The sequence below is a fragment of the Coffea arabica genome, chromosome 3c (assembly GCF_036785885.1).
Source record: "Coffea arabica cultivar ET-39 chromosome 3c, Coffea Arabica ET-39 HiFi, whole genome shotgun sequence".
In the NCBI taxonomy this organism is placed as follows: domain Eukaryota; kingdom Viridiplantae; phylum Streptophyta; class Magnoliopsida; order Gentianales; family Rubiaceae; genus Coffea; species Coffea arabica.
The window spans coordinates 3,371,721-3,398,854 of NC_092314.1; the positions used below are offsets into that span (position 1 = coordinate 3,371,721).

The following is a 27,134-nucleotide window of genomic DNA, read 5'->3' on the forward strand; positions in this document are numbered from 1 at the left end:
CTCCTTTATTTTCTAGTTAATATAATATATCCTTTTTATTATCTTCTATTTTATGGATATTAGCAAATTGAAATTGCAAAATTAACAGAGAGAGCAAATTGTGTACCAAATTAAAAGGAAATGAAGAGGCTGGTATTAATAGAGAAATAAATAATGAAATCGATTATTGAAATAGGAAAAAGAACCAAAAATGTAGAATTAGTCATATTTTGGTTGTTGTCAAGAAAATGTTTTTGTAAAATGCCAATAATTGCACGATAATTTCTTTCATTAAATGAGAAACTTTTTGCTATGATTTTATTGTAGAGGTAAAATTTATTCTCTACTTTTGAGGCATTAATATTTTTAAGGTCATAATAGAGTTGTAATGGTGGTTTTAGACTAGATGAGCTTGTCTTGAAAAGGTATTTGTGTATTGAGTTTTAATTTTGGGGTAAAAAACTGGTTGTCAATTGTGTGTGTGTGTATTTTTTGTATTTTTAATTTTTTTTTGCATGGCAAGCATCAATGTTGTATATGCAATTTGAGATCTTTTGGACAGCAACTTAGATTTGGAGCTTATGGTTGGACGGTTATTAGGGATTAAGTTTGTCGATTGGTACAAAGTGTGAAAAAAATGATTGAATATACTATATTTTTCTTTATTACTTTTGTAGAAAAGGGCAATTTAGGATTTTTGAGAGAAAATCTAGTCTGTTGGACCAATATTGTTATATAAATAGTAAAATAGGGGATGTATATGTAATTTTTAGATCCTGAGGGGAGCTCTCTGCGATTATTAGAAACCTTAGAGGAGGTTTGCCAAATTATCCCATGGTTCATAGTAGCTAGTAAATCTGATTTTGAAGACTAGGGACGTAATCATATAGGGTGTTTAAAAGTGCGCATAGCTCGTATCCGAACCTAATGATGAGAATGAGATATCATTATCAATCCCATTCTGCAGTCTGCCCCAGCTTTGATTAATCTCTTCTATGCTCATTATCTTCACCTTTTTGTGCAGGGTTAGTAAGGGTAATTAACACTTCATAAAGACTTAAGATCTCTTAAGTCCTTATTGACTGATAATTTGTGTGGGCTTAGGCTCAAAGGCAGAGCTTGATTGATTCCAATCATGCAGGCATCAATAGCTTCTTTTACAAGGAGCTGGATAAAAAGAGAAAATCTTTTCTCATCTATAATTCCCACTCTCACCACTTGATTGATTGATCTTCTTTTTGTGTTTAGTGTTGATGATCTTTTTGTTTCTGCTTTATGATTTTTGATGATGGTTGAGATTCTTTTTGTGGTTGGTGACACTTGATGTGTGTTACTGGTAGAGTTTCTTCGTGCAAATTGGCATATTAGTGCATATAGATTCTTTCCCAGATTCCTTGGGAGATCTTTTTGTTGCTTTAATTCTTGAAATCTCTTATTAACGCAATCATTGATATCTTCTTGTTCTTTCTGAATTAAATGTAAAGCGGGATTAATACCTTAAAATTTCATGCTCCTCCTGTTTTAGGCCTTCCACTTGTTCATGCACTTTATTCAAAACCCTCTTGTGTTTTTAGTACCCAATGGATCTGTTTCCTCCTGTTCAAAGAAACTTCTCCTTGTCTTCAACCTGTTCATTTCTGCAGCAGTAAAATAAAAAATGCACTTCGATAACCAAAAGCGGAACAAGGACCGACAGAGATCAAAGTGAAAGGTGTCAAAAACAACATCGTACTGTTTCAACAGTGTCGAAGGGATCACGTGTCCGGAATTCAATCTCCTCCGCTAGCTGCAGATGCAAGCCACGAAGCCTCTTTCTTTGACTTTTGTCAATTTTCAGCTTGTTTCTTTTGTACAAAACTTGTTTGTATTATTACATTCAGTACTGTTAAAATTTCTAACTATTTACAAATTAGCATACAACCAGCATAATGCTCAAATTTTGAACTGATGGCTTTGCTCAAGATATTTGCTGTGATGGCTGTCACAAGTTTTTAAATCTCCTCAATTTTCTTTCACACGAATACTATATAAGTATATATATATATATATATATATATATATATATAATTTTTTTTTTTGAATTCCTTTAAAATGGGATTTTTCTGATCCAATTTTATGTTTTTTACAGATTTTTCTCGATTGCATGTCTAGCTCCCAAGCTCTATATCTATCATTTCTCCGTAACTCCATACTCATCGTTGGTTCCACGAACACCAGATTAACTTCTCATTCCCCTTCCTACTGGAAATAGAAAAGCAAAGCAGATCAATCAAAGAAGCTGATTTTCCTGTCTGCTTGATCTTTGACTGAACAAACAAGAACTGGTACAGCCTACGGAGTAAAGGGCATGATCAAAAGCAAAAAGTTCATCTCCATTCATGCAAGAAAGGCTTTTCCATGGAAGATCAGCAGCCTTTATCAGTTACTAGCAGAAACACCGAACGACCCCGGATCATGACGTATCCAAACCCAACATTTCCATTGCCTCCCACGCTCGAATTTGGCAGATTGTCCTCTTGGTTCTATTATTCTAGTCCCCCTCGATCCATGATTCTAGCCGTGCCCTTTCTCTTTTTTGTAGCAGGCAAAGAAGAAAAAGGCGGACTGCATCAAAAAATAATTTTTATGTAAAAAGAAGTTCAGATAGTTTGCAAGTTATTCACCAAGTTTTCACATCAATCATGAAATTAGAATATCCATTCTTTTCTATTATTGTCATTATTAGTATGTTTTTCGAATTAACAGCGAAATTCGAACACAATCCCTTATCTTATCTTGACAAGAGTAGCGATTCGGCTTTCTTAACTGAACTAATTGATGTCTGCTACAAGAGAACATTTCATAACGAAATGTCCAAGGAAACTGTTAAACTTTGCTTTTGGGAGTATTACCAGAAAGAATTGGGTGATTAAATTTTGTCAGCAAGTTCTTCATATGATTGTCGGGCACAGAAGCAGCCAAGGCCAGTGGCGTGATCTGGACTAAGGCTGAGGGACTTAATATGCCTAATGGGACAACGAAAGCATGAAGCCACGTTCATCGCTTTAGTCACCATGAAAATGATGGATGAAAATTTTCAATTTTCCATTCTACCTGTTAGGCCTACAAAGGCAGCTGCTCGGAATGTACGGAGGGACCCCACATAAGAAGTAGGGTAGGACCCGTCCTATATTGTTGGGCCTATGAAGCTGGGACATAGTTAGTGGGTGGATAAGATCGAGGAAGTTAAGAATGTGAGGGTACAGATATTCGTCCTCAGAGATGGTGGGTGGACCTCTGAGCCTCTGCTATTTCACTTTGCAGTTGACATTCGACAAGAAGTCCCCTCTTTTATTTAATCTTCTTCATTTTATATGAATATCAAATGAAATTCAGGAGATTTAACAAATGTTTTGTTTGGTAATAGTGGTACTTAGCTCGTAAAAAAGATTTAAATGTTCTTAACGAATTGCCTTTAAAAAATGACAAATATTTGGCGTGTTTTCGGACCGCATTGCACAGGCCGAGAATTGGCAAAATGAAAAAGCTCTGAAATGGCTATTTGAAGGCAAGAAATATACAGTAAATGTAAAACAACAGAGCACCAATAATAAAGAAACGAATATCCAGTAGTACAGTCTCTATTGCATCAACAAATCAACAACCCAGTAGTTGCTGCATAATATGCAACATATAGTTATGTTAAATTCATCATTTAGTCCATGACGATCATTTTCTTTACCGATCATAAAGCCCGACTATCCTTTCGCATGTTTCTAAAGCACTTCCACGCTCGGCACCCAAACTTTGAGCGAAATTCGTGCATGCTTTAATGTCTTTTTCTTGAGCCGGTGGCAGTAGTAGTTCTCCGCTAGCGTCCCTGTCAACCGCCTCAACCGTTGCAGACACCAATATCATGGCGATCAAGACCAGGGTTATGGAGTTGTTACAGCCCATGATAACTTTCTTGTTTTAATTAGTTGCAATAGTTTTTAATTTGGTCCTCCAATGCTGCGTACTGATTCTTGAATTTACAGGCGGATGCAATGAAGAAAAGAGAACGAGAGGGCTAAATGCGTGGGGATGAAGAAATTGATATACTACTGCTATATTCTTTGTATCGCATGAATTCTTCAGATTTTGTGAATCAATATATTCTGTTGAAATATCAATGGTGCTGAGACACATGCGGAAAAATAAATGAATATGGTTGCTTAAGACGCGAATGTCCTGCGCTGTATATCCCGAATAAACCTCATCAGTTGATGATTATATTTATTGATGTCAACAAAAACCGGTTCCTTAGACTAATATTTATTATTGATGTAAATGGATTGGTGTGTGTGGAAAAGTTTTTGACTGTAGATGGTCCGTTTGAATTAAATTAAAGGCCTTGTTTGGATTGCTGTTTTTCGTCAAAAAATTACGTCATTTTTCGTAAACATATTTTTCTATTATTTTTTTCCTTCATAAACATTAAATCACTACAGTAATTTTTTCATGGAAAATGATGAAAAATACAATCCAAACGGGGCCTTAGGAAATGACAAGTGTTTTTGGATATGTATTTCAAGTATTGTTAAAATTTAAAATGTTATTGAAATATTTTTAAAATTTTATCATTTCTTACTACAACCACTTGCCATCACCACCTCTTCCCTTACTTCTTTTTTCTCTTTCTCCTTCTTTTTCCTTTTTCCTTTCATCTTCTTTTTCTGACTGTTAAACATTGCATATGCTTTATGCCGAAGAGAAGAGGAAGAAGGAAAAGGGAGGAGAGAGAGGAGAGGCGAGGGGCAGCAGTAGTGATGGAGGTGGAAGAAGGAGGAGGGTAGGGGCGGTGACGGTGGTAGGTGGAAAAAGAAAAAGTTGTAGAATTTATTTTTATCTATTCTTATATTTTTGTAAGTTATATTTGAGATTGTGTATTTTTTAAGTTGTTTTTAGAGTTTGTCAGTATGGAATTCAACAACAAAAATAAATAGTTTGCAGGAAAAACTCGTCATCCAAGCAGTGATAGTTTTTGTATGTCAATTTTTTTCCCCTTTTTGGCAGATGCAATTCCACTGTTTTAACTGTTAACATTCTTAAACCTACCCCTTTCTTTCACACGTATCCCAATGGAAGATGCATCCCTTCCGATGATAAATAGTAGACCGCGGTGCATTATCTTCGAATGAAAGGAGCAGTCCTGAGGTCCTTTGCTTCTTCCATGGCTTTAGAACCCCAAAGATGAAAAACGCCAATAATAATTATGATTGTTACAAGTAGTAGTAAAAAGAGCTAAACTCTTTGGTACTTCTTGCAGCAGTTTATGAACTTTTGGAAACAAGGAAGTGTTTAGCTCCGGCACAGAATTGTGATCTTGTTATATAATGGAAGGATATTTCATTCATGTTTTTATTTAGATGCTTTCGTTCAATCATATAGTCTCCCATAATTGCATAGGATGCTTTGTTGATGTATTTTCGAGTTTGTAGTGGATCTCCTTTGTACAAGTTTATATCTTTATCAATGAAAAGCTACTTTTTGCCCTAAAAAGAAACGAAAAATTTTTAAAAAATTAAAAATAAAAAGAGCTGAGCCAGGGTCCAAGGAGTTAAAATGGCAGTCCGTCTTGAATTCTTGAAGCATAACAACCAATATAATGTAATAGCATATGAAGCCATAACTATGTTATATATAGCGCTACAAATAATTAATATCAATCCAAGGTCGATAGTAAATCTTGTACATGTCTATCTGTCAAAACAAAAAAGGATGAAAAAAATACAGATAATATATATCATAAATATACAAGAGCGATGAAGGTTTGTACACCTTCCTCGATCCATGAAAAATCCGGGATTTTTCAGGGCATCAGAAAAGGAACATCACTAAATCTAGCCTATATGATCATCATGCATACCGGGAGTATTCATACACAGGGATCTGGCATCTTCAACGTCGCCACAGCCAAGGCTCATCAAGGTTTCAATACATGAGGCCAAAACATCTGCACCCCCAAATTCAATTGATGCAAGCAAGAAAACCATGATGATCATGCAGATGGCTATTGCTTTCCTGGGAGCCATTTCTCTTATTTGTGGAAAGGCCAATGGATTCAGAAAGGAGTTACGAGCCTATAAATCTTAATTTTATTCGTGGTAAGTGCAAGTTAGAAGTATGAGATTGTATGAGGTTTTTAGTACATTTTTTGGATTAGATGAGTTCTAGATAACGATGTTGCTGAAAATTTTCTTGGTCAGGTTTCTGGTGAAGAGAAGAATAAGGAGACTGTGAACACTCGCAGCGGCTGGGAGCAAACGAGCTTCTTTCTCCACCGCCAGGTGTGGAAGGAGGGACCAGCTGCCAAGAGCTCGTAATCTATTTTGAGCGCGTATTAAGGTTGTGTTTGGATTGCATTTTTCATAGATTTTTCGTTGAAAAATTATTGTAGCGATTTAATGTATGTGAGGTCAAAAGGTGATAGGGAAATGTGTTCACGAAAAACAAGGTCATTTTATGGTGGAAAATGGCTATCCAAACAAGCTAAGGCCTTGTTTGGATTGCAATTTTCCGTCGGAAAATTACGTTATTTTTCGTGATCACATTTTCCTATTACATTTTTCCCTCACATACATCAAATCGCTACAGTAATTTTTTCATGAAAAATTATGAAAAATGCAATCCAAACACAACCTAAGTTTTCCATGAAATCTTCTAGTTGTGATCAATATATGTTTGGCAAACAAATTATTGATATTGCACATATAAAAGAATCAATGTATAGAACATAAAAATGACCATTTCAAGATTTTTGTAATTGGCATTTCACGATTTTTGTAAATACATTTTTCAATTACTATTTTACCTCGCATACATCAAATCACTATTGTATATTTTTATACAAAAACTTCTAAAAATAACAATCCAAACAAAAAATGTTTTAATAAATATCTTTGAAAAATTAGACTTTGCCACCTAAACTTTTTATGAAAATGTAAAAATGCTCCTTCTAAGTGTACATCTTTACTAGTTTTACCCCTCCAAATTTCTACCTTTTAGTTTCATTAGTATTTTTTATTATCTTTTTATCACATTTACATCGCTTCACATCATAAAAAAGTGTTTCATTAATTATTTGAAATAAATTTTCAAATAATCTCTAATCCAAACAATAGCAGATCACTCAATAATTAAGCAAGTCAAATTTATAATGCAAGCACAAATACGTATGATTTGGTTCAACCATTCACGCCATTATACAGAATGCGTATGGAGAAAGTAACGTGGAATAATATACACGAGAATCTAGATACATGTCATATATAGACAATCTTTTATTTAATTCAAATTCAAATAATGTGACATATATCCAACTTCATTACTTTATGCATTGATAGTGTAGGAAAAATTAATTTTATACGAATTGGGGCTTAAACAATAGTAAGATCCATTGTATGTTGCAATTAATGGTATGAACAAATTCAATTTGAAATTGGGTGGATGAAATTGATTTGGGGACTTAATTTTCAAGGAGTGCCAAAATTTATTGTATTTTTACACATATTACGTTACTTATCTGTTGTATTACTGTCTCTATTGCACCGCACAATTGAAACTAACGATTACAGAAGCCCTTGATCTATATATGCGCCGCCCATATCCATTTGGATTGATGTATTTTTTAAATACAATGTTACAGTAATACATAAATAAAATAATTTTAAAAATATATTATTCATACAATATATCAAAAATAACTCACAAATATAAACAAAAATTTTTTAAAAAGTTAAATTTATAACATTTTCACCTATCACAACCTCCCCCTGCCCTTCCTCCTTCTCCTCCCACCCCTGCCCTTCCTAGACCAAATCGAGGCTTTTGGTCACGGTTAGATCACGACTGAAAGGTCATAACTTTTCTTGTCGTGGACAGTGGAGGAGACTGAGCGAGGGGGAAAATGGAGGAGGGAGGGAAGGAGAAAGGAAGAGGGAGGGGGTGGCGGCAGCGGTAGTTGTGGGTGGTACTATTAATGTTTAAAAAGTATCATAAATATAATATAATTTAAAAGTTACCTTAAAATATATTTCAAAAATCCTTCAAAAAAATCATAAAAAACATTTCTATAATAAAAATTTTTTATATACATTATTAGAGTAAAATATTTATTAAAAAAATCTCTTAAAATAGTTAATTCAAACGAAATTTTTACTCCACGACAAAACAAAGAGCATGTTTTTTGGGGGAAAGAGGGGTGGGGGATGCTGCATGAACTAGGAGCCATGAACCTGTATATCCATTGTACGCAAGTCCAAATTCATATTCCAAACATTCGCAATTATAATGCGGAAGGTCTCATTCTGATTTCTACATCTGTCCGTCACATTTATGTGGTTGGGTTGTTAAGTTACATCTTTCTCAGGTTGCTCTTCAGCCATGTCCACTGCCTTAATTTCATAGGCCCGCTAAATTAATTCTCTTCTCTAGATGCTTACTGTTCATGGGCTGTGCTTCCCATCCACGTGGGGTTCGATACTTCAATTGCCAACTTTTTTTTTTTTTTTTTTTTAGAAGGAATCAATTGCCAGCTTCACCCGTTCTATATTTACTTTAAATTCAGTCCCATTCTATAGAACAAAATACAAAAATAATTAACTACTATCAAATCAAGCCTCATCAATCGATTCATTCATACTGTAGACTCTGGAGTTTAGTCTGTGTTTGGACAGTTATTTTCCGTCAAAAAATTGTTACGTTTTTCGTGAACACATTTTCCTATTATCTTTTTACCTTACATATATCAAATCGCTACAATAATTTTTTTATAAAAAATTCAAAAAAATGCAATCCAAACACAATCTTAGAGTTTGTTTAACTCTGTGACTACGTTAATTGGACTAAAATTTGTTTAACTCGACTAAACTTATTTTGACCGAGCTAGCATACATGTAGAATAAGAGCCCATTAGATTGTATTTATTTAGACGGAGCTAGCATACATGTAGAATAAGAGCCCATTAGATTGTATTTTTAAAGTTTTTGCAAAAAAAAAAAAAAAAAATTTGTAATTTTTTTTTTAAATATGATGTATGCGTTTCTAAAAGAATATCTCCAAGAAACCCAAGTTTTTTAACAAGAAAACCTAAAAATTGTGAAACTTTGAACTTTATTCACTCTAAATATTAAAAAGAGAGCAAAATGAAGTTTTGGTTTCTAAATTTTGAATGTTGAGCGATTTTTATGTCCAAAATTTGGATGAAAACAAAACCAGTACCCAAGTTTACAATATTTATTTAACCATATTTAGGACGCTTGATGGAATTTTTTAAAAAATTTTTATTGAAAAAGTTACATGCTATTATGTGTGTGGCTACAGAAATGTAAAAATATTCTAAAATATCAAAATATATTGAGAGACAGGTCCAATATCAATATCGCAAAGATAGAGAGAGGGGTTTTTCTTTGCATTTTTTCTTTCAATATTAGGTTTTGAGATTTTCTTTTTTTCTTTAATATCTTATTTTTGTAGGTTGTTTTTTGATTTTTTGAAATTTGTTTATAATTTTGTTACTGAACATGACATCATGTGACTAACTTTTTAAAGTAGGAATTTGAAAAAGAGTCGTCTAAAGTTTACTAAATGTGCTTAAATATTGATTTATTTTCGTCTAAAATTTTAGTATCAAAATCGTTTCATGGTTAAATTTGAGTACTAAAACTGTATTTTAATTAATTAAAAAATACAAATACAGGAAAAGAAAAGAAAAAATACTAGATACGGACCCCCTACATTACACGGTACTACTAGTATTTATCTTGCAATTTGTCCATCAGAACAGAAACCAATGAAGCTCGCTTCCTGTATCATAGCACTCCACATTTCCATTTCAGCCGCTTTATTTTTGTCTCTCTCACACACTTATACACGTTCGAAAACACACACTGACACTGTTTCAGCTCCACCTAGGCTCTCTCTGTCTCTCTATAAAGCATCAATATCATCATTCGCATCGGAATCTCAATTCCAACCCCTCCAAAAACCTCACGCATTCCACGCTTCAAAATCTCCTTCCCCATTATCCCAAAAAAAAAAAAAGAAGTGAAAATGGATAGACTTCAGCCAATGTTTAGGCCGCCGGAGACCCCAAGAGAGCCAATGGAGTTTCTGTCACGTTCGTGGAGCGTTTCAGCTCTAGAAGTCTCTAAAGCTCTTGCTCCTTCTCAAGTTTTGGCAAAGGCTGTCAGTGGTGGTGGTGCTGTAAATGTTAGTCTTACTGCTCCGCTACTTAACGGCGGTGGGAGCATACCGGAGGATATCGTCGGCGAGTTGGAGGAGTCTGCTGCTGTTTCCGGGAACCCTTTTTCGTTTGCTTCTTCTGAGACTTCTCAGCTTGTCATGGAACGCATTATGTCTCAGTCTGTAAGTTTCTGTGTGTTTCTTAGTGTCCTGTATGAATGGAAAGGACCCGCTTTTTAGCATTTTGGCGAGAATTTGGCTTCGACCCAGATGCTCAAAATTCCTGAACTTTGTCGTATAGCTTCCCGGAACAAATTTGTCACTGTTCTGAAATTCTTGTTTCTTTGGAGTTCTTTGATTTTGGTCTTTTGTTTTTATGGGGATGGTTGTGAGGGGAGGCTACTTTCTTTTTTCTTAATTTTTGTTTTACTTGTGTTGTTTGTTTGTTTGTTCAGTTGTTTTCACTTGTTGTCGGGATTATGGGTAAACAAAAATAGTTTCTTGAAATTCCGAAGTCGAGTTTAAAATTACTTGCCATTTTCAATGTAACTTGTAAAACAGCTGGGCCGTGGCATAGTGTTTCCTAGGAAATCCAATCTAGTTTTTGTTTTTGTTTTTGTTTTTTGAAAAACCGAATCAAGAATTGAATTACACGACACCATGCCCTTGCTTGCTCCATTTTTCCAGATTAAACAAAAATATGGGTATCACTATTCTGTATTAAATGCCAGAAATTAATCATGCCGTGCAATTCCACTTTCTTTCTCTGGCAACTTGATTCATACTTTTCAAGTAGAAGAATATTTTTGGTGTATTTTTGTGATGTTGCAATGATTTCGATTCCTAGCATAGTCTGCAAATGTCTAATGATTTCTAGTTTTCTTTTGTAACCTTTTTCAGTAGTGTAGGGCTCAGTGTTCACATATTCTACACAGTACCTTGTTAAATCAGTTTAATTAATGGAAAGTACTAATACTACAGCAGGAAGTATCACCACGGACTTCTGGAAGGCTCTCTCACAGCAGTGGACCTCTCAATGGTGGCCAGAGCTGTGGCTCTCTTTCTGACAGCCCTCCTGTCTCTCCTTCTGAAATTGACGACAAGGTCTGGTCTTTCTCTTCATGCTGCATGTACTAGTAACATTTATATTTGTACACAGGACTTTCTGCAAAATCCCAGATGGGCTCAGCTTATATTTTCTTGCCTTTTTTTTTTTTGGGTGTGTGTATAAATTGTAAAGCACGAGTTCTGAAACTACAGAATAGGGCTCAGGGACGAGCACAATGCCTCAGCTTTCTCTTTGACCAAAACAAACAAGTGTCGAAAAGGGAACCGCAGAGATGCTTTTCCTTCTTCCATGCACCAAAACTCGAATCACTAGGATCGTTGTACTTTTTTCTTCTTTTTGTTCTTTTTCATTCATTAATTACATAAGGTGGATTATTTTAAGCTATTTTTTATTTTTATATTTGGCTAAGAACTATAGTCGCTAATGGTAGTCTAATGTCCTATATAGAGTATACAATTAATTGTCGGCAGAAATCTTTTTAATTTTTTTGGGTGGTAAACTTTTAGTTTTCAATTCTTGAAATTGACTGCCGCTTATGATGGCTCGACTGAAACATGCTTCGTTATGTCGCGGCAACAAGGACGCTGCAATTCCAAAATAAGTTCATTTTATTTTATTTTGTAATTTTTGCCAAAATGCTGGGTATGGATGATTTTAATGCAGTAAATGATCCTTGCCGCGATTAGATAAATAGTTTGGTGGTTGCAGGGGCTCTGAATTTTGCAGTACATTCATGGTTGCATGTGGCATAGTTTATACGAGTGGGGGCTTAATTACAAGAAGAGATTGTCCTTTTTCTTGATTGTCAAGTATGGGTGACATGGGTCCAAAGACATGAACACCTAGAAGGATTGGTCTAGCTTGATGATTGACTGTACAACAATAGGCACATTAATTTAATTCACGAGGGTTGGGTGGTGCATACCTAGCTAATGGGGCACATTACAATTTTTCCAGTATGCCCAATCGGGTTGGTGGTTGCAATCTGATCTGTTATTTTTAGTAATAAATGAATGCTGACACAGATTTGAATGCGCAGTATTCTCGCCTGAATAATACAGTTAACAGCCAGTACAGAGGCTGCACGGTTGCCACGGGCAGCGCTGCCGCCGTGGTTGGTGGGGGTGGAAAGACTGTTGGAAGGTGGTTAAAGGACAGGAGAGAGAAGAAGAAAGAGGAGACAAGGACTCATAATGCACAGCTCCATGCTGCTGTTTCGGTTGCGGGAGTAGCTTCTGCTATTGCAGCAATTGCTGCAGCAACTGCGGCCTCGTCTGCACAGGGAAAGGATGAAAATATGGCTAAGACTGATATGGCTGTGGCATCAGCCGCCACGTTGGTGGCTGCACAATGTGTGGAGGCTGCTGAGGTATTGGGGGCTGAGCGCGAACATCTGGCTTCAGTTGTTAGTTCTGCTGTTAACGTGCGTTCTGCTGGTGACATCATGACCTTAACAGCTGCTGCAGCAACTGGTATAGAAATATTTCGAATTCCAAAGTTTCCAATATTAAGTTTTCTTCATACATGCTGATTGCTAATCTTTCGACTTCAGGATTCTATTATCAATGCTCATTTTGATAATTGTTACCTTGCTTTTACAACAACAAATTTAAAATATGCTCTTTAGTTTTTGGTGATCCTTATCCGATGGATTGTTATTTGTCTAGCCCTGCGTGGCGCTGCAACACTGAAGGCAAGGACATTGAAAGAGGTTTGGAATATTGCATCTGTGATTCCAATGGAGAAAGGGATGGGAGTAGGAAATGGCAGCAATGGGGGAAGTAATGGTAGTTCAAATGGTAGCTTCAGTGGTGAGCTTGTTCCTGAAGAGAATTTCCTTGGAATCTGTAGCAGGGAATTGCTTGCCAGAGGTTGTGAGCTCCTAAAGCGCACTCGCAAAGGTAACTATAGTTTCTGTTCTTTGGCCTACCCATGATCCAATGGAAAAGCTTGAAGGTGTACGATTAACAATTTGCCAGATCAAATCTTCTTTTAAGCATTTTGTCAATGTTCCTTGTATTTTTGGCTGGTGGCTTGGCAGTCTCACTTGTAACTTGAATGCAGGAGATCTCCATTGGAAAATAGTATCTGTTTACATCAACAGAATGGGTCAGGTGTGTTTCTGCTTATGATTGGATAACTGTGGTTTAACAAGTTACACTACAGATCAAGTTTTGAACTTTTGTGATGATTTTGTTTACCCCCTTGACATTTTAGTGGCAAAATCAAAGCTCTAGGCAATTGTTCCTCTAGAAAATGTGCTGATTTTATACAAAGATAGAATAAGAGACTTGTGCGCTTTTTTTTTTCAATTTGATCGATAAATTGACAGCTCTCTATTTCTTTTCCGCAGGTGATGCTTAAGATGAAGAGCAGGCACGTAGCTGGGACCATTACAAAAAAGAAAAAGAGTAAGTTGTTAAAGCTCTTGTCTTTCTCTCATGATATCAACAGAATTGGAGGTGGTGGGTCTTCCTTCTATTTGGGGATTTGGGAAAGTCATACGCAACCGAGTGGAAAAAAGTTAAGAAAAGTTGCCATCTTTAATCTCTGCTCTCTTTTTGAATTTTTTGTAGATGTGGTGTTGGAAGTTCTGAAAGATATTCAGGCTTGGCCCGGCCGCCACTTGCTTGAGGGCGGTGAGAACCTGAGATACTTTGCCTTGAAGACAGTGTTGCGAGGAGTAGTGGAATTCGAGTGCCGGAATCAGAGAGACTACGATATGTGGACTCAAGGAGTCTCCAGGTTGCTTGCCATAGCTGCAGAGAAGAACAACAGGCATATACTTTAGATTCTTACTTGCTGCTATATAGTATTCTAGCAGCAGATGATGAGTAACTTAGCAGTGTTTGTAGAATAATTTTGGAAGTGGTGGTGGGATTGTGTTTTTTTTCTTCTTCTCCTATTGTAAAAAGAGAGAATTAAAGTTTCAAAGTATAAGCTGTCCAACCAAATGTGGTCTTCCCTTTATTTGGAGAATGAAATCTTGGTCTTCTGTTCTTTAATCTCTTTGAGTCCTTAAAAAGTAAAGTGAGAACTGATAGGAAACCATGTGATCCAAAACCCTTTGTTTCTTTCATTTTTGTGGAAAAGAAAAGGGGTATCTTGGACTGAGGTGGTCAAAAAGAGGAGGAGAGAGTCCCCATCTAATCTTTATTTACAGAGATAAGAACACGGGCTTGATTCTAATGCGCTTTATCTATTGTCTTTTGCTTTTCTTTGCCTCCAATTACTATTAGGGGATGGGATCATGGCCTCTGTTCAATATTATTAATAACTCGAGCACATTTGGCTCATAGGTTTTTGACTTCACAGATGGAGAAGGTGAGACGAAATAAAAGGAAAGGAAATTTGGGGTGGTACTTTATACAAATGATCTTCCTATAGTTCTAAGAAGCAGTTTGAGCAATATGATAAAACAAGCACCAGCTGCTCTGAGCTGGGGTCTGCGAAGCTTTTACCTGGAATTCACAAACCCGCACGCTACTTATCAACGATCCGTAGCCAAACATGTGCTCCGAATGGTCAGAAGGAAGGGGGCTAAATTGAGGATGAGCAATGCAGAGCAAACAGTGACAAAACATCTAATTATTTGGTAAAATGTACAAGTAGTTGCAAGAACCTGCTACTGCCACATGAATTGGACGCATTGTTTGGTCACCATAAGATTTGAACATTGCATGAGAAAATGTCTAGAAAAATTTATCACAATTGTTTGTTTTGAAAAAAGTAACTGGAAGTGTAACAGGCAAACACCTCTTGACCTTCAAATTGTGCAATTTGGAGAACTTGCGATTTTGAAGCCCAGGCTTCGGATTGGTGCCAGCTAACTCTCTGGTATACATGGGCAATTAGGAAAAATTCAACTTTTGATGTCTAAAGTTTTGCATTAGGATGACCTCCGATGTTTGTGAAGAGCAGCATTTGAAAGCCTAAATCAAATGATCTCGCAAGTGTTTCATCAAAACGGCTGCAAGATGGTTATCCAACTTAGGATACTTGAGCAACTAGTAAAACGAGTTCAGTGGATGAAACATTCCGGATCTGTAATCCTCAGACGCCTCATTTTCATGAATGGAACCCTGCTAGTTAGATTCTAGAATGATACCAAATGGAGACCCTTATAAGCGTAGTTTTATTGGATTAAACCAGAATTATTCAATCACCATGCCACCGATCCACGCAGGACAACATACATCGATAAAGATGAGGAACAATAGTTTAATTTCTACGAGGGAATGGTCAGAAGAATATAAATCATACTGCCCCATTGTAGATGTGATCAGATGTATTAAAAGGAAAATGCTAGCTAAACTCGTTCTGATGTGCTTTTCCTGTGTTTGTGACATAAACATCAAATAAAACTAATAATACTCTACTACAACAATGATCAAGAAAAAGTTCCCGATGCAAACAAATTCATGCAAGAAATACTCTACATTTTGCAAAGATATAAGAAACTGCTAAATCATCAAGAAAGAGAGATTCAATGAAGAGCAGGAAGAAATAATTAACACACTAAATATATAGCAGGACATTTAAACTTAACACGAACGCAGAATCAAGAACAAATTAATCCCCCATAGAATAGACCAAAACTATTCCGTTAGGATTAAAACATGTACTAATTGCGCTCATTAATCAAGAAACTTCCTGAAGAAAAAAATGCCAATTAACAATCACACCCAGAAACACAGAGTGATAGGCAAACAGAACGTTACATGGAATAACTAACGCAATGATACAAATCAGCACGAAAATTTGTCATATTCATATAACTCAAACAACAAATACTCCACATCAGGAAAATACTAGAGTAATTACTAAAATTATCATGAAAATGAGATTATATGAAGAAGAAGAAAGAGGAATTACGTGTCAGGGGCACCATGCAAACAGAGATTAAGGTGATGAATCCTCCAGGCCAAGTCTGCATGAAAGTCGTAATAGGATGGATGAAGAACATAGTGCAAGCCACCCCAGAAGTGGTCAGCAGCTGAAGCAGAGAATCAGATAGACTTTTCTGATGAAAGCCCATCTCAGGTTAGGATCTTCAACCATTCTTGGGAACAGCTGAACATTGTGGAAACAGCCCAGAAAATCTGAATGGGATTCTGGAATCTTTGTAGTGTTTGGGGGAAGTGCAGAGTAGTAAGGTGGCTAGCAGAGAATTGTGGTGATGCGATATATTATCATTGACTTTCGGCATTTTTCACTGGGGATTTTTTAAAATGCAGAAATTTGCAGTTGGCAGAGTTATAATTTTCATCTTTATGTTTTGGAATTTGGACCAGTATCATTTCTGTGCCCTCATATTTCACAAGAAGTTCCCTATAGTTTTTTTTTTTTTTTTTTCAAAATTGAAGTCTAGTGCGTCATATCTTGATTTTCATAAATTTAGCTTTAAATGTTCTCATGTGATACGTGTAATTATATTAAAGTAAGATCAAATGTGTGAAAGTTGTATAAGAGAGATTGAAAAAAATTAAGTAGTACAAAACAAAAGCACTGTGTGTAAAATGGCTATCCATATTCTTTGATATTGTTGGATGATTCAGAGTATTTTGCTTTGAGAGGTCTAATATTTCATGTTTTGACTTTTGAGTATACTAATTCTTTATAATTTAAGGAGTATTTACTGAGTTTTTAAAACATTTGGTTAGATTCCTGTTAATTGTTAGGATACGCATGAGAGAAGAATTATAATTTTTGGAGAAATTTATAAAGTTTGCTAGCGAAAGTCAATGAGATGAGATTTACAGACATGAAATATTTATTCTGATTCAAGATGGTGCTTGCGGAAAATGTTGTTCCGATTTACAGCCATGGAGATACTGATTTGTCTTCAATTTATTGATTACTTGAACTCATTGATCCTCGTCTGCAGCCTACGGTTTTGGTCAATGTGTTTACACTCAACGTCTTATTTTTTTTTTTTACACTCAACGTCTTATTAATCTTTCCTTTAGTTTTCATCTTCAATTCAGTCGTAATTTTCTTGACTCCTTATTAAGTATCTCATTTATTGCAAGTTGAAAATGAAACTTTGCATTCAATAATCGAGTATTTGAGAAGGATTAAATTGTTGCATCTCCAAGACATGTGTCTTACAAAGAATACTTTTCTATTTTGCTTTTATACTTTGTTCAGGTTGAGTCGAGGCCACTTAGAAATTGTGATTTTGTTTGCTGTGTGAGGAGGTGATTTTTGGTTGGTAACTAGACCGACCTGGATCAGTCCTCTCTGAGATGAAGTGAGGTGAACTCCTGTGTCCGAAGTGAGCCTCCTTGTCCGAAGTGAGTGGCGGGGCTTCTCCCCTCATGCGATTAACATCTTCACTTCGGATTCCCTGGTCCACTCTTTCCCAGAGTTCGTGAAGTGTACGGGGGTAATCCCGATGGATTTCGGTATTGAAGAGTCCAGCCACCAACCCGTTGGTAAAGGCCGCGAGAGTTACCTGCTCATTCTGATCAGGTATTTGCACATTCTCCTCGTTGAACCTTTGAGCATACGAGCGAAGAGACTCGCCCTGACCCTGTTGAAGGTTCAAGAGATAAGCTGAAGTCTTCGTGATTGGTCGAGACGACACGAAGCGGTGGATGAACCGGTCTATCAGCTCATCCAGGGAGGAGATGCTCCCCGGTTCCAAACTCCAGAACCACTTCTGGGCAGTCCCATGTAGGAAAATGGGGAAAACCCGGCAAATCACGGCGTCGGGGACGCAGTAGAGAAGGAATGCGGAGATGAAGGCGCGGAGGTGATCCTCGGGGTCACCTCGGCCGTCGTAGGTGTGCAAGTTTGGAAGCTTGAAGTTCGGGGGCACCCTTTCCCCATTGATGTCATCCGTAAAGGGCGGAGCCCTCATGTAGTCCGAAGCCAGGCCCCCGGGGCGCCGAGGTGGGTCCTCAGCTCGCTTCCCTAGCAGTCCCCGGGAAAACGCCCGGGAGATGGAGGCTAGCTTAGAAGTCGCCTTGGAGGAGGCGCGTCTGGAGGTACTCCGTGAGAGACGCCCCTCATCCGAGTCCTCATCTGAGGGCACTTCAGGAGACTTCGTCGGCCTCCTCTTGGAGGACTCGGCCTTTTTTTTCCCTTGTCTTTTGAGGTACCTTCCTAGCTCCTCAAAAATGGTAGGGTTGTGTGATACGAACTCGGCCATCTTGGCGATGGCCTCCTCGTTGTTAGGCTGGGTCCTCGGGGACCCTTGCTCTTCAGAAATGCGATCTTGCTGGGCTCCCGAGGTCTGCCCAGCCCCGTTGGAGGGAACTCTTCCGCTTCTGGAGCGCGTGGATCTCATTTTAGCAAGTCTCGTTCCCACAGACGGCGCCAATTGAGGAGGTGATTTTTGGTTGGTAACTAGACCGACCTGGATCAGTCCTCTCTGAGATGAAGTGAGGTGAACTCCTGTGTCCGAAGTGAGCCTCCTTGTCCGAAGTGAGTGGCGGGGCTTCTCCCCTGGTATCACTCCGACGATCAAGTTAGTATGAGAACGAGAATAATGAGAATGAGTTAATGAACAGTGTCTGCTTACTTGTTGGGAGTGTGAGTGAGGTATTTATAGAAGAGAGGTGGTCAAGACGGAAGGCTCATGCTAGCGGGACCCACTCTCTGGCATTACGGCTCTGTCTCCTGTCAGGAGGTCTGACTCTGACACTGTAGCCGCCTGGGAGTGATGACGGAGGATATGGTGCAGGTGCCATTAAGTGCCTCCAGTGCTTTTCAGATAAAGTGCTGGTCCTGGATGATGTCAGGTGGGTTGACATCATCAGCGTGCAGCCGAGGTGGATGTGCCGAGGTCACCTACACGGTGGACTAGGGATGAAGCCGAGCTCTGGGGTTGTGCTCAAGACAGGGATGAGCTCCGATGAGGGACGAGGTGAGTTCACCTCGGCCACTCGGGATGGCCGAGGAGACATCGGCCGAGGTGAACCCGGCCCAAGTGGCACTTCAAACCAACTCCGAGACCGCCGGAGTGTCTTTGATCGAATAGTGAAAGGGAGATCGTCCACCTCGGACGCCGAGCTGACCCCGCTCAATTCTAGTCGGTCTCACGTCTTGGCGGTGATGAGGCAAAATCACCTCGGTCGAACACCTCCTGAGATCCCTGGAAGGAGAGATAAGAGGAACTCCAACCTCTACTGCACCTACCACCGAGATGTTGGGCACGAGACTGAAGATTGCAATGATCTGAAGCGAGAGATCGAAAACCTGATCCGACAAGGATATCTGAAGCAGTTCGTCCGCAAAGACGGAAGCTTCAACCGAAGTACCTCCCACCGGGAGAGCCGAGATCCTCGCCGAGAGGACAGGCGGGACACTAAGCTTAATTGCCGAGGTCCTGAGGACCACAAGGGGGATCAGAGGCCTCCACGTGACGGATCACCAGGCTATGACCCAAACATAGCCGGGGTGATCAACACCATCTCAGGTGGCCCCACGGGAGGAGACAGCCAGAACTCCCGAAAGCGGACCTACCGCCAAGCCGGCATGGATGTGGCCGAGCCGAGCTCGAGGCTGTCCGAGGTGATAACCTATGGTCCCCGTGACCCTGTCCCCGCTGCCTCCAGCAATCACGAGACCCTCGTGATTGAGGTCTTCACAAACAATTATATAGTAAAAAAGGTCTACGTTGACCCCGGAAGCTCGGTAGACGTCCTGTACTACCGAACTTTCGAGAATTTGAAGTTGACCCGGGAGCAACTCACTCCGGTCAGAACTCCCCTTGTTGGCTTCGGGGGACACGTCGTCCACCCGGAAGGCATGGTGAATTTAATGGTGACTATCGGGCGTCATCCCCGTTGCCGAACCGTGCCTGTCAGCTTTGCGGTGGTCAAAGCGGACTCTCCTTACAACATGCTGATAGGCCGACCGACGCTCAATGCCTCGAGAGCCGTATATTCTACCTACCACCTGAGTTTCAAGTTTCCAACGCCAGAGGGTGTGGCCGAGGTGAGCAGCGACGTGGGCGCCGCCCGAGAATGCTATCTCGCCACCATCCAAGCCGCAGTCGGACCTCAGCCCCAGCCGAGGTCAGAAGAAAAGAGGCCGGCTGTCCTCTCCATAGACTGCATCGACCCTCATAAGGCAGGAGAGCCCAGCAGGCTTGAGCCCGGGGATGAAGTGGAACAAGTGGTCTTGGATGAAGCCAAGCTTGACCAAGTGGTCCAAGTAGGGGCTGGACTCCCTTCACCCCTGAAAGAAGAAGTGATCTCCCTGATCAAGGACCACCGAGATATCTTTGCGTGGTCCGCAGATGAAGTGGTCGGAGTGCCACCCGAGCTTATAACTCACCAACTTAACGTTAACCCACAGGCCCGACCTGTGCGGCAGAAGCGAAGGCACTTCGGCCCCGAACGCAGCAAGGCCATATCGGACGAGGTCGACAAGCTCTTGCCGGCCAAGATGATCCACGAAATCCAATATCCGACCTGGCTGTCCAACCCAGTCATGGTCAAAAAGGACACCGGCGGATGGAGAATGTGTGTAGACTACACCGACCTCAACAAGGCCTGCCCCAAAGATTGCTATCCCCTGCCAAGGATAGACGCTCTCGTCGACTCGGCGATGGGGTATGAAGTCCTCTGCTTCCTAGATGCCTTCAAAGGGTATCATCAAATAGGAATGAGTGAAGAGGACCAAGAGAAGACGGCGTTCTACACCGACCAGGGTGTTTATTGCTACACCACCATGCCATTTGGGTTAAAGAACGCCGGGGCGACCTACCAAAGGCTGATCAACCGACTCTTCAAGAATCAGATCGGCCGTAATGTGGAGGCTTATGTGGATGACATCCTCGTCAAAAGTCTCACCACTTCATCCTTCCTGTTAGACTTGAGGGAAGTCTTCGGGGTCCTGCGAGATTCGAGGATGAAGCTGAATCCCAAGAAGTGCGTCTTCGGCGTCACCTCGGGAAAATTCCTGGGGTATCTGGTTTCCCACCGGGGAATCGAGGCCAACCCCGACAAAATCAAGGCCATTCAAGATATGTCCCCACCTCGGAACCTCCGAGAAGTCCAAAGACTGAATGGACGCCTGGCCGCACTGAACCGCTTTTTGTCTCAATCAGCTAAGAAGGCCTTGCCCTTCTTTAAAGTGCTGAAGAAGTCTGATCAGTTCGCCTGGACGGAGGAGTGTCAGTCTGCCTTCGACCAGCTGAAGCAGTACTTGCACCACCTGCCCACTCTCGCTTCACCTCGGCCCGAGGAAAAGCTGTACCTCTACCTCTCTGCAGCAGACGAGGCTGTCAGCGCTGTGCTCATCCGAGATGAGGGCACCCAAGTGCCGATCTACTACGTCAGCCGAGCTCTTCGCGGGCCGGAGACTCGATACACTCAGGTGGAGAAACTGGTGCTGGGACTGGTCCATGCCGCTCGGCGGTTGAAGCCCTACTTCTTAACCCATCCTATCTCGGTCAGGACTGACCAGCCCATTCGGCAAATATTGGTGCTACCCGAAACCTCTGGTCGCCTCACCAAGTGGGCTGTCGAGTTGGGAGAGTATGACTTAACATACGAGCCTCGCACAGCTATAAAGGCACAAGCCTTAGCCGACTTTCTCGCCGAGCTGACCTTCACGGAAGGTCCAGAGTCCGCCTCCGCCGGAGCTGAAGTGTCCACTTCATCCCCATGGACATTGTATGTGGATGGATCTTCTAATGGAGATGGCAGCGGGGCCGGACTTCTTCTGGAAGGACCTCAGGGAGAGGTGTGCTCCTACGCCCTCCGCTTTGGCTTCTCGGCCACCAATAATGAAGCCGAATATGAGGCTTTAATTGCTGGACTCCAGCTGGCCCGAAGGCTCGGCGCCCAGCAAATCCATGTCCGCAGTGACTCCCAACTTGTTGTGCGCCAAGTTCTCGGTGAGTATGAGGCCAAGGATGAGACCATGCAACGATACCTCTCCAAGGTTCACCAGCTCACCGTGTACTTCGAGTCATTCGAAATTCAAAGAATCCCCCGGTCCCAGAACAAGCGAGCCGACGCCTTATCCCGGCTGGCCTCCACTTCATTCTCAACAAAACGGCCTTAGTGGAAGTTCTGAGTGAACCCGGATATGTGGAAGAGGTGGCCTGCCCCGTGCACTCCGAAGATACCTGGATGACCCCGTTCATCCTTTTCTTGGGTCAGGGAACACTCCCTGAAAACCGAGCCGAGGCGAGAAGAATACAACGCAAGGCGGCTCGGTACGCTCTCCGCGATGGAGAACTGTACAAACGCTCTTACCTCGGCCCATGACTGAGGTGTGTCACTCCCGAGGCCGGACGTCACGTCCTCCACGAGATCCACGAAGGCCTGTGCGGAGCTCACGTCGGCCACAGGATGTTAGCCAAGAAGACTATGCTCCTTGGATATTTCTGGCCGTCACTTCGGCAAGACTCCCAGGACCTCGTCCTCGGCTGTCCTTCCTGTCAAGTCCATGCACCCGAGCATCACCAGCCCTCAAATTTCATGGTCCCCATCACTTCACTTTGGCCATTCGAGCAATGGGGGACAGATATCATAGGTCCTTTCCCTAAAGCGGTCGGGGGCTATACCTTCCTGGTGACTGCTGTGGACTACTTTACTAAGTGGGTCGAGGCCGAGCCACTTCGGACCATCTCGGGGCTGGCCATTCAAAAGTTCTTTTGGAAGTGCATTGTCTGCCGCTTCGGCATACCTCAGATCATCATCTCGGACAATGGGAGACAATTTGCCGAAAATCCATTCAAGACCTGGTGTGAGAACCTCGGCATCAAGCAACACTTCACTTCGGTTGGCCACCCCCAGGCCAATGGTCAAGCAGAAAACTTCAACCGGACTCTCCTGCATGGCCTCAAGACCCGACTACACCAAGTTGGGTCATCTTGGGTGGAGGAACTCCCCAGTGTCTTGTGGTCATATCGGACCACGCCGAGGTCAGCGACGCAAGAGACCCCATTCTCCCTGACCTACGGCGCCGAGGCTGTCATCCCGGCTGAAATCCTTACTCCCAGCCCTCGGCTGGCAGCCTATGCCGCCGAGGTGAACGACGAAGAGAGGCAGCTGGATCTCGACCTTGTTGAAGAACGAAGGGATCTCGCCTCAGCCCGGATAGCCTCCTACAAAAACGCACTGGCACGCTATTACAATGCCCGGGTCAAACACCGTAGATTCCAGCCTGGAGACTTGATTCTGAGAAAAAACTCAGTCAGCCGAGCTGAACCACAAGGGAAACTATGCCCGAAATGGGAAGGCCCTTACCGAGTCATGGAATTTGACCTCAAGGGGTATTGTAAACTTAGTTATCGAGATGGCTCATTAGTGCCGAGGTCTTGGCACGCAGAGAACCTTAGGTTGTATCATGCTTGAAGTTATGACTTCATTCGGTTATTTCATCAAAGTTGACTCTATCCAGTTATCTTGCCAAGCTATGACTTCGGCTATTATGTTATTTTTCAACATCGTTATTACGCAGTTAAAAAATAAGGGGGACAACCAAGGGATGAAGTCAAAGCAAGAAACAAGAAATTAAAGAGCTGAGATGAAAAGAAATAGACTTTCATTCAATAGAAATATTACAAAAAATACAAGGCCGAGGTCGGAGTGCTACTAAACACTTCACCTCGGCCACCCCCTCGAAGCATATGAGCCTAGACCCCCGTCTCGGCTCCATTCCCGGTTTTGGCTCCCTCCTGGGCAGCCTCCTCTTCGGCCTCTTTTCCGCCGGGGTGTTCATCTCCAGACTCTTTTCCGAGGTCCCCTCCGACTTCGTCCCCCCCGGCCTCGTTTCCCTCAGCTTCCTCTACTTCCACGTCCTCGAACACGTCGTCGAGTTCGGACAGCCACTTGTTGAACTCGACCTGGACTTCGGCCAAGTTCCTTCCCGCCTGAATGCCTTCGGCCATCCGATCACATAACTCCTTTGAGTCTTCATTGTAACTGGCATGATTTTTCAAAGACTCCAAGGTTTCGGGGGAGAGGTGAGTTGCGGCCTCGTCAATGGCCGATGTGAAGCCAAACATGAAGTTAGGCGTAAGCAGTTGGCCGAGGTCCTTGATGAAGGCATCGGACCTCCGAAACGCGTCCACAGCCGAGGCTCCAGCACCCTCGAGAGCTTGTGCGTGGGACTTCTTCACTTCGTCCCCCCTTTTCTGTTCCTCCTCGAGGGCTGATCTAAGACTATTCATAGTAGCCTCAGCATCCTCACCCTTAGCTTCAGCCTCTTGAAGTTGCCTCTGAAGCTCCGACTTCTCGGATTCGGACACCGCCAGTTGTTTCTCCAACTTGGAGATCTGAGTCTGCAGCTTGCCGGTGTCCTGCTCCTCGACTAGAGCACAGTATCTGTGAGCCATCTCGGCCGCAAAAGCTGAGTTGGAAGCCGTGGTCACCATCAGACTTTGAACCAACTCGGCCGGGCTCAGTTTTTTCATGAACTCCAAATCCCTTGGCAGAGTGGAGTGCATTACTAGCTCCTGTGCAACCCGAGGATGCTGGCACCGGTCGTTGACCGAAACTTTCCAGTTCGGACACCAATGATTGCCGGAGTGCGTCTTCTCCTCCCCGGGAAACACTGGGGGGCTATGGAAACGATTCCATAGCGAAGTCCCCGAGACTGGATTGGCCGGGGCCTTCAGCTGCTTGCCTCGGCCCTGAGGAGGTGGGAGTGCCGTAACGACTCCGAGAGGCACTCTCTCTGGCACGGACGAAGTGGACCCAGTAGCCGCGGTGGCCGAGCTGCTCTGGCCGACCTTGGTGGGAGTGCTTGTAGCCGCCGGGGTCTTGGCAGCCTGTCCCTGTGCTTTCTTCTTCTTTGGCGGAAGTGCCGATGTCTCGTCAGTACTCTTCCTCTTCGACCTCTTGGCCACTTCGGACGAGCTGGAGACGACGATATCGGACAACTTGACCACTGCACAAGAAGTAAATATTATCATATGCCTTAGCCGAAGTGAAAAGAAAAGCCATGAAAGAAAATTACGAGGTTTCTCAAGTTTAATGGAAAAGAAGGGGGTCTTGGTAGTGTTGATCACGGCTCGACTTATCCCCCCATCCACGAGCACGGCTTCGGGGTAGTCATGGCTGAACAGCCGAAGTCCCGACTTCATCAGCTTCTGGAAGGACTCTTCTTCGGCATCCCCGGCAGAGGGGTTGGCCTTCGCCTTAATTAGCCTCCACCAAAAATCCCTCGGGAAGTCCACTCCGGACACGAAAAAGTAGTCGCGCTTCCAGTTCTTGATCGAGCTGGGAGCACCGATCACCAACTTCGGGATGGCATTGTTCCGGTTGCCAACATAAAACCATCCCTTATCCGTCGCGTGCGCCTTGAGGGTGTAGCATCGGCGGAAGAGATCGACGGAGGGAGTCACCTCCTGATGTCGGCACAGCATCTCAAACCCCACAATGATGCGGATCGCATTCGGGGTGAGCTGGGTGATTCTCACCTGGAAGTGACGAAGTAAGTCCCGGAGGAATCTCGACGTCGGCATTCTCAGCCCGGCCTCCAGCTGTTAAACGTAGACGGCCACCATGCCAAAGGGGGGCTCCGCGGCTGTGTCACCCACCTCGGGCGGCAAAATTTCGTACCAAGGCCGGAAGGGGTACTTGTCTACCACCTTCATGGCCCTATCTCTTCCTACGCGACTCCTAAACTTCGGCATCTGGCCGAAGTCGATGTCGGTTACGTCCACTGGAGCAACTGGCTCCGATACACCCTCGTCATGGGGTATCTCGGTGCCGAGCTCGGTATTGTACTCCACCTCGGAGCCGCCTTCGCTGATCTCGGACGATTCCAGTTCCGAGGCTGTCTCTCCGGCTCTCACCTCGGTCGATCCTTCCTCGGAACTCTGTGCCGACCCCTCCGAACTGGACGTCGTCGCTTCTTCCTCAGAATCCGCCCTCACCTCGGTCTGGTAGCTCGGGGTCACGGTTTCTTTATGGGTTTTCGCGGTTTTAGCCATGAGTGAAAGACGAGATAAGAAAGAAAAAGGGATACTTACTATTGACTACGATATCGGACGCAGTGAAGACTTCGGCAAGGATCTCGGCTGATGGAACTGACCTCGGCTACGCTCGTGAATTATACAAGTATTGGATGAAAGTGAAAGGTGTGGGAAATGCGGTGAGGGGGCCCCCCATTTATAGGGGTTCTTGGGAACCCGAAGAGGCGGCAAGAATACGGAAGGGCGGCAACGATCCAAATTCCAGATACTTTGTGTCTGCCCTTCTGTCTCTCCCTCTCTCCTCATTAATGCCCTGTCCTTTCGGCTGACACTCTGCACGAAACGTCCCACTACTTCACGACGTGACGGTTACGTGCCGACTCACTCTCCAGGTCCCTTCAACTGACATGCCCACGTGTCACGTCCCCGCATCTTCCGGAGCAGGCTCGGGACCCCGACTCTTCACGACTTCGGCAGAAGGAAGCCTCGGCACCTCCCTTGCTCGGAGCATCCGAGGCTTGGGGGGCTTATTGAGGATGCTCACCTCGGCCATCCCGAGTGGCCGAGGTGAACTCACCTCGTCCCTCATCGGAGCTCATCCCTGTCTTGAGCACAACCCCAGAGCTCGGCTTCATCCCTAGTCCACCGTGTAGGTGACCTCGGCACATCCACCTCGGCTGCACGCTGATGATGTCAACCCACCTGACATCATCCAGGACCAGCACTTTATCTGAAAAGCACTGGAGGCACTTAATGGCACCTGCACCATATCCTCCGTCATCACTCCCAGGCGGCTACAGTGTTAGAGTCAGACCTCCTGACAGGAGACAGAGCCGTAATGCCAGAGAGTGGGTCCCGCTAGCATGAGCCTTCCGTCTTGACCACCTCTCTTCTATAAATACCTCACTCACACTCCCAACAAGTAAGCAGACACTGTTCATTAACTCATTCTCATTATTCTCGTTCTCATACTAACTTGATCGTCGGAGTGAT

General features: G+C 42.6%; 1 protein-coding gene across 2 annotated transcripts; it reads left to right on the forward strand.

The window, feature by feature from the left end:
• Positions 1–9,777: 9,777 nt before the first annotated feature.
• On the forward strand, positions 9,778–14,256 carry LOC113734167 (VAN3-binding protein). 2 transcript variants are annotated; one of them, XM_027260536.2, is made up of 7 exons: positions 9,778–10,365; positions 11,164–11,286; positions 12,291–12,723; positions 12,919–13,152; positions 13,316–13,365; positions 13,605–13,662; positions 13,828–14,256. In XM_027260536.2, the coding sequence occupies exons 1-7, from the start codon at positions 10,051–10,053 to the stop codon at positions 14,040–14,042; spliced, it is 1,428 nt and encodes a 475-aa protein (XP_027116337.1). In that variant the 5' UTR covers positions 9,778–10,050; the 3' UTR covers positions 14,043–14,256. The 2 variants fall into 2 exon arrangements, with proteins under 2 accessions (XP_027116337.1, XP_071937964.1); XM_072081863.1 differs by having other exon boundaries at positions 9,938–10,365; positions 11,167–11,286.
• Positions 14,257–27,134: the final 12,878 nt, after the last annotated feature.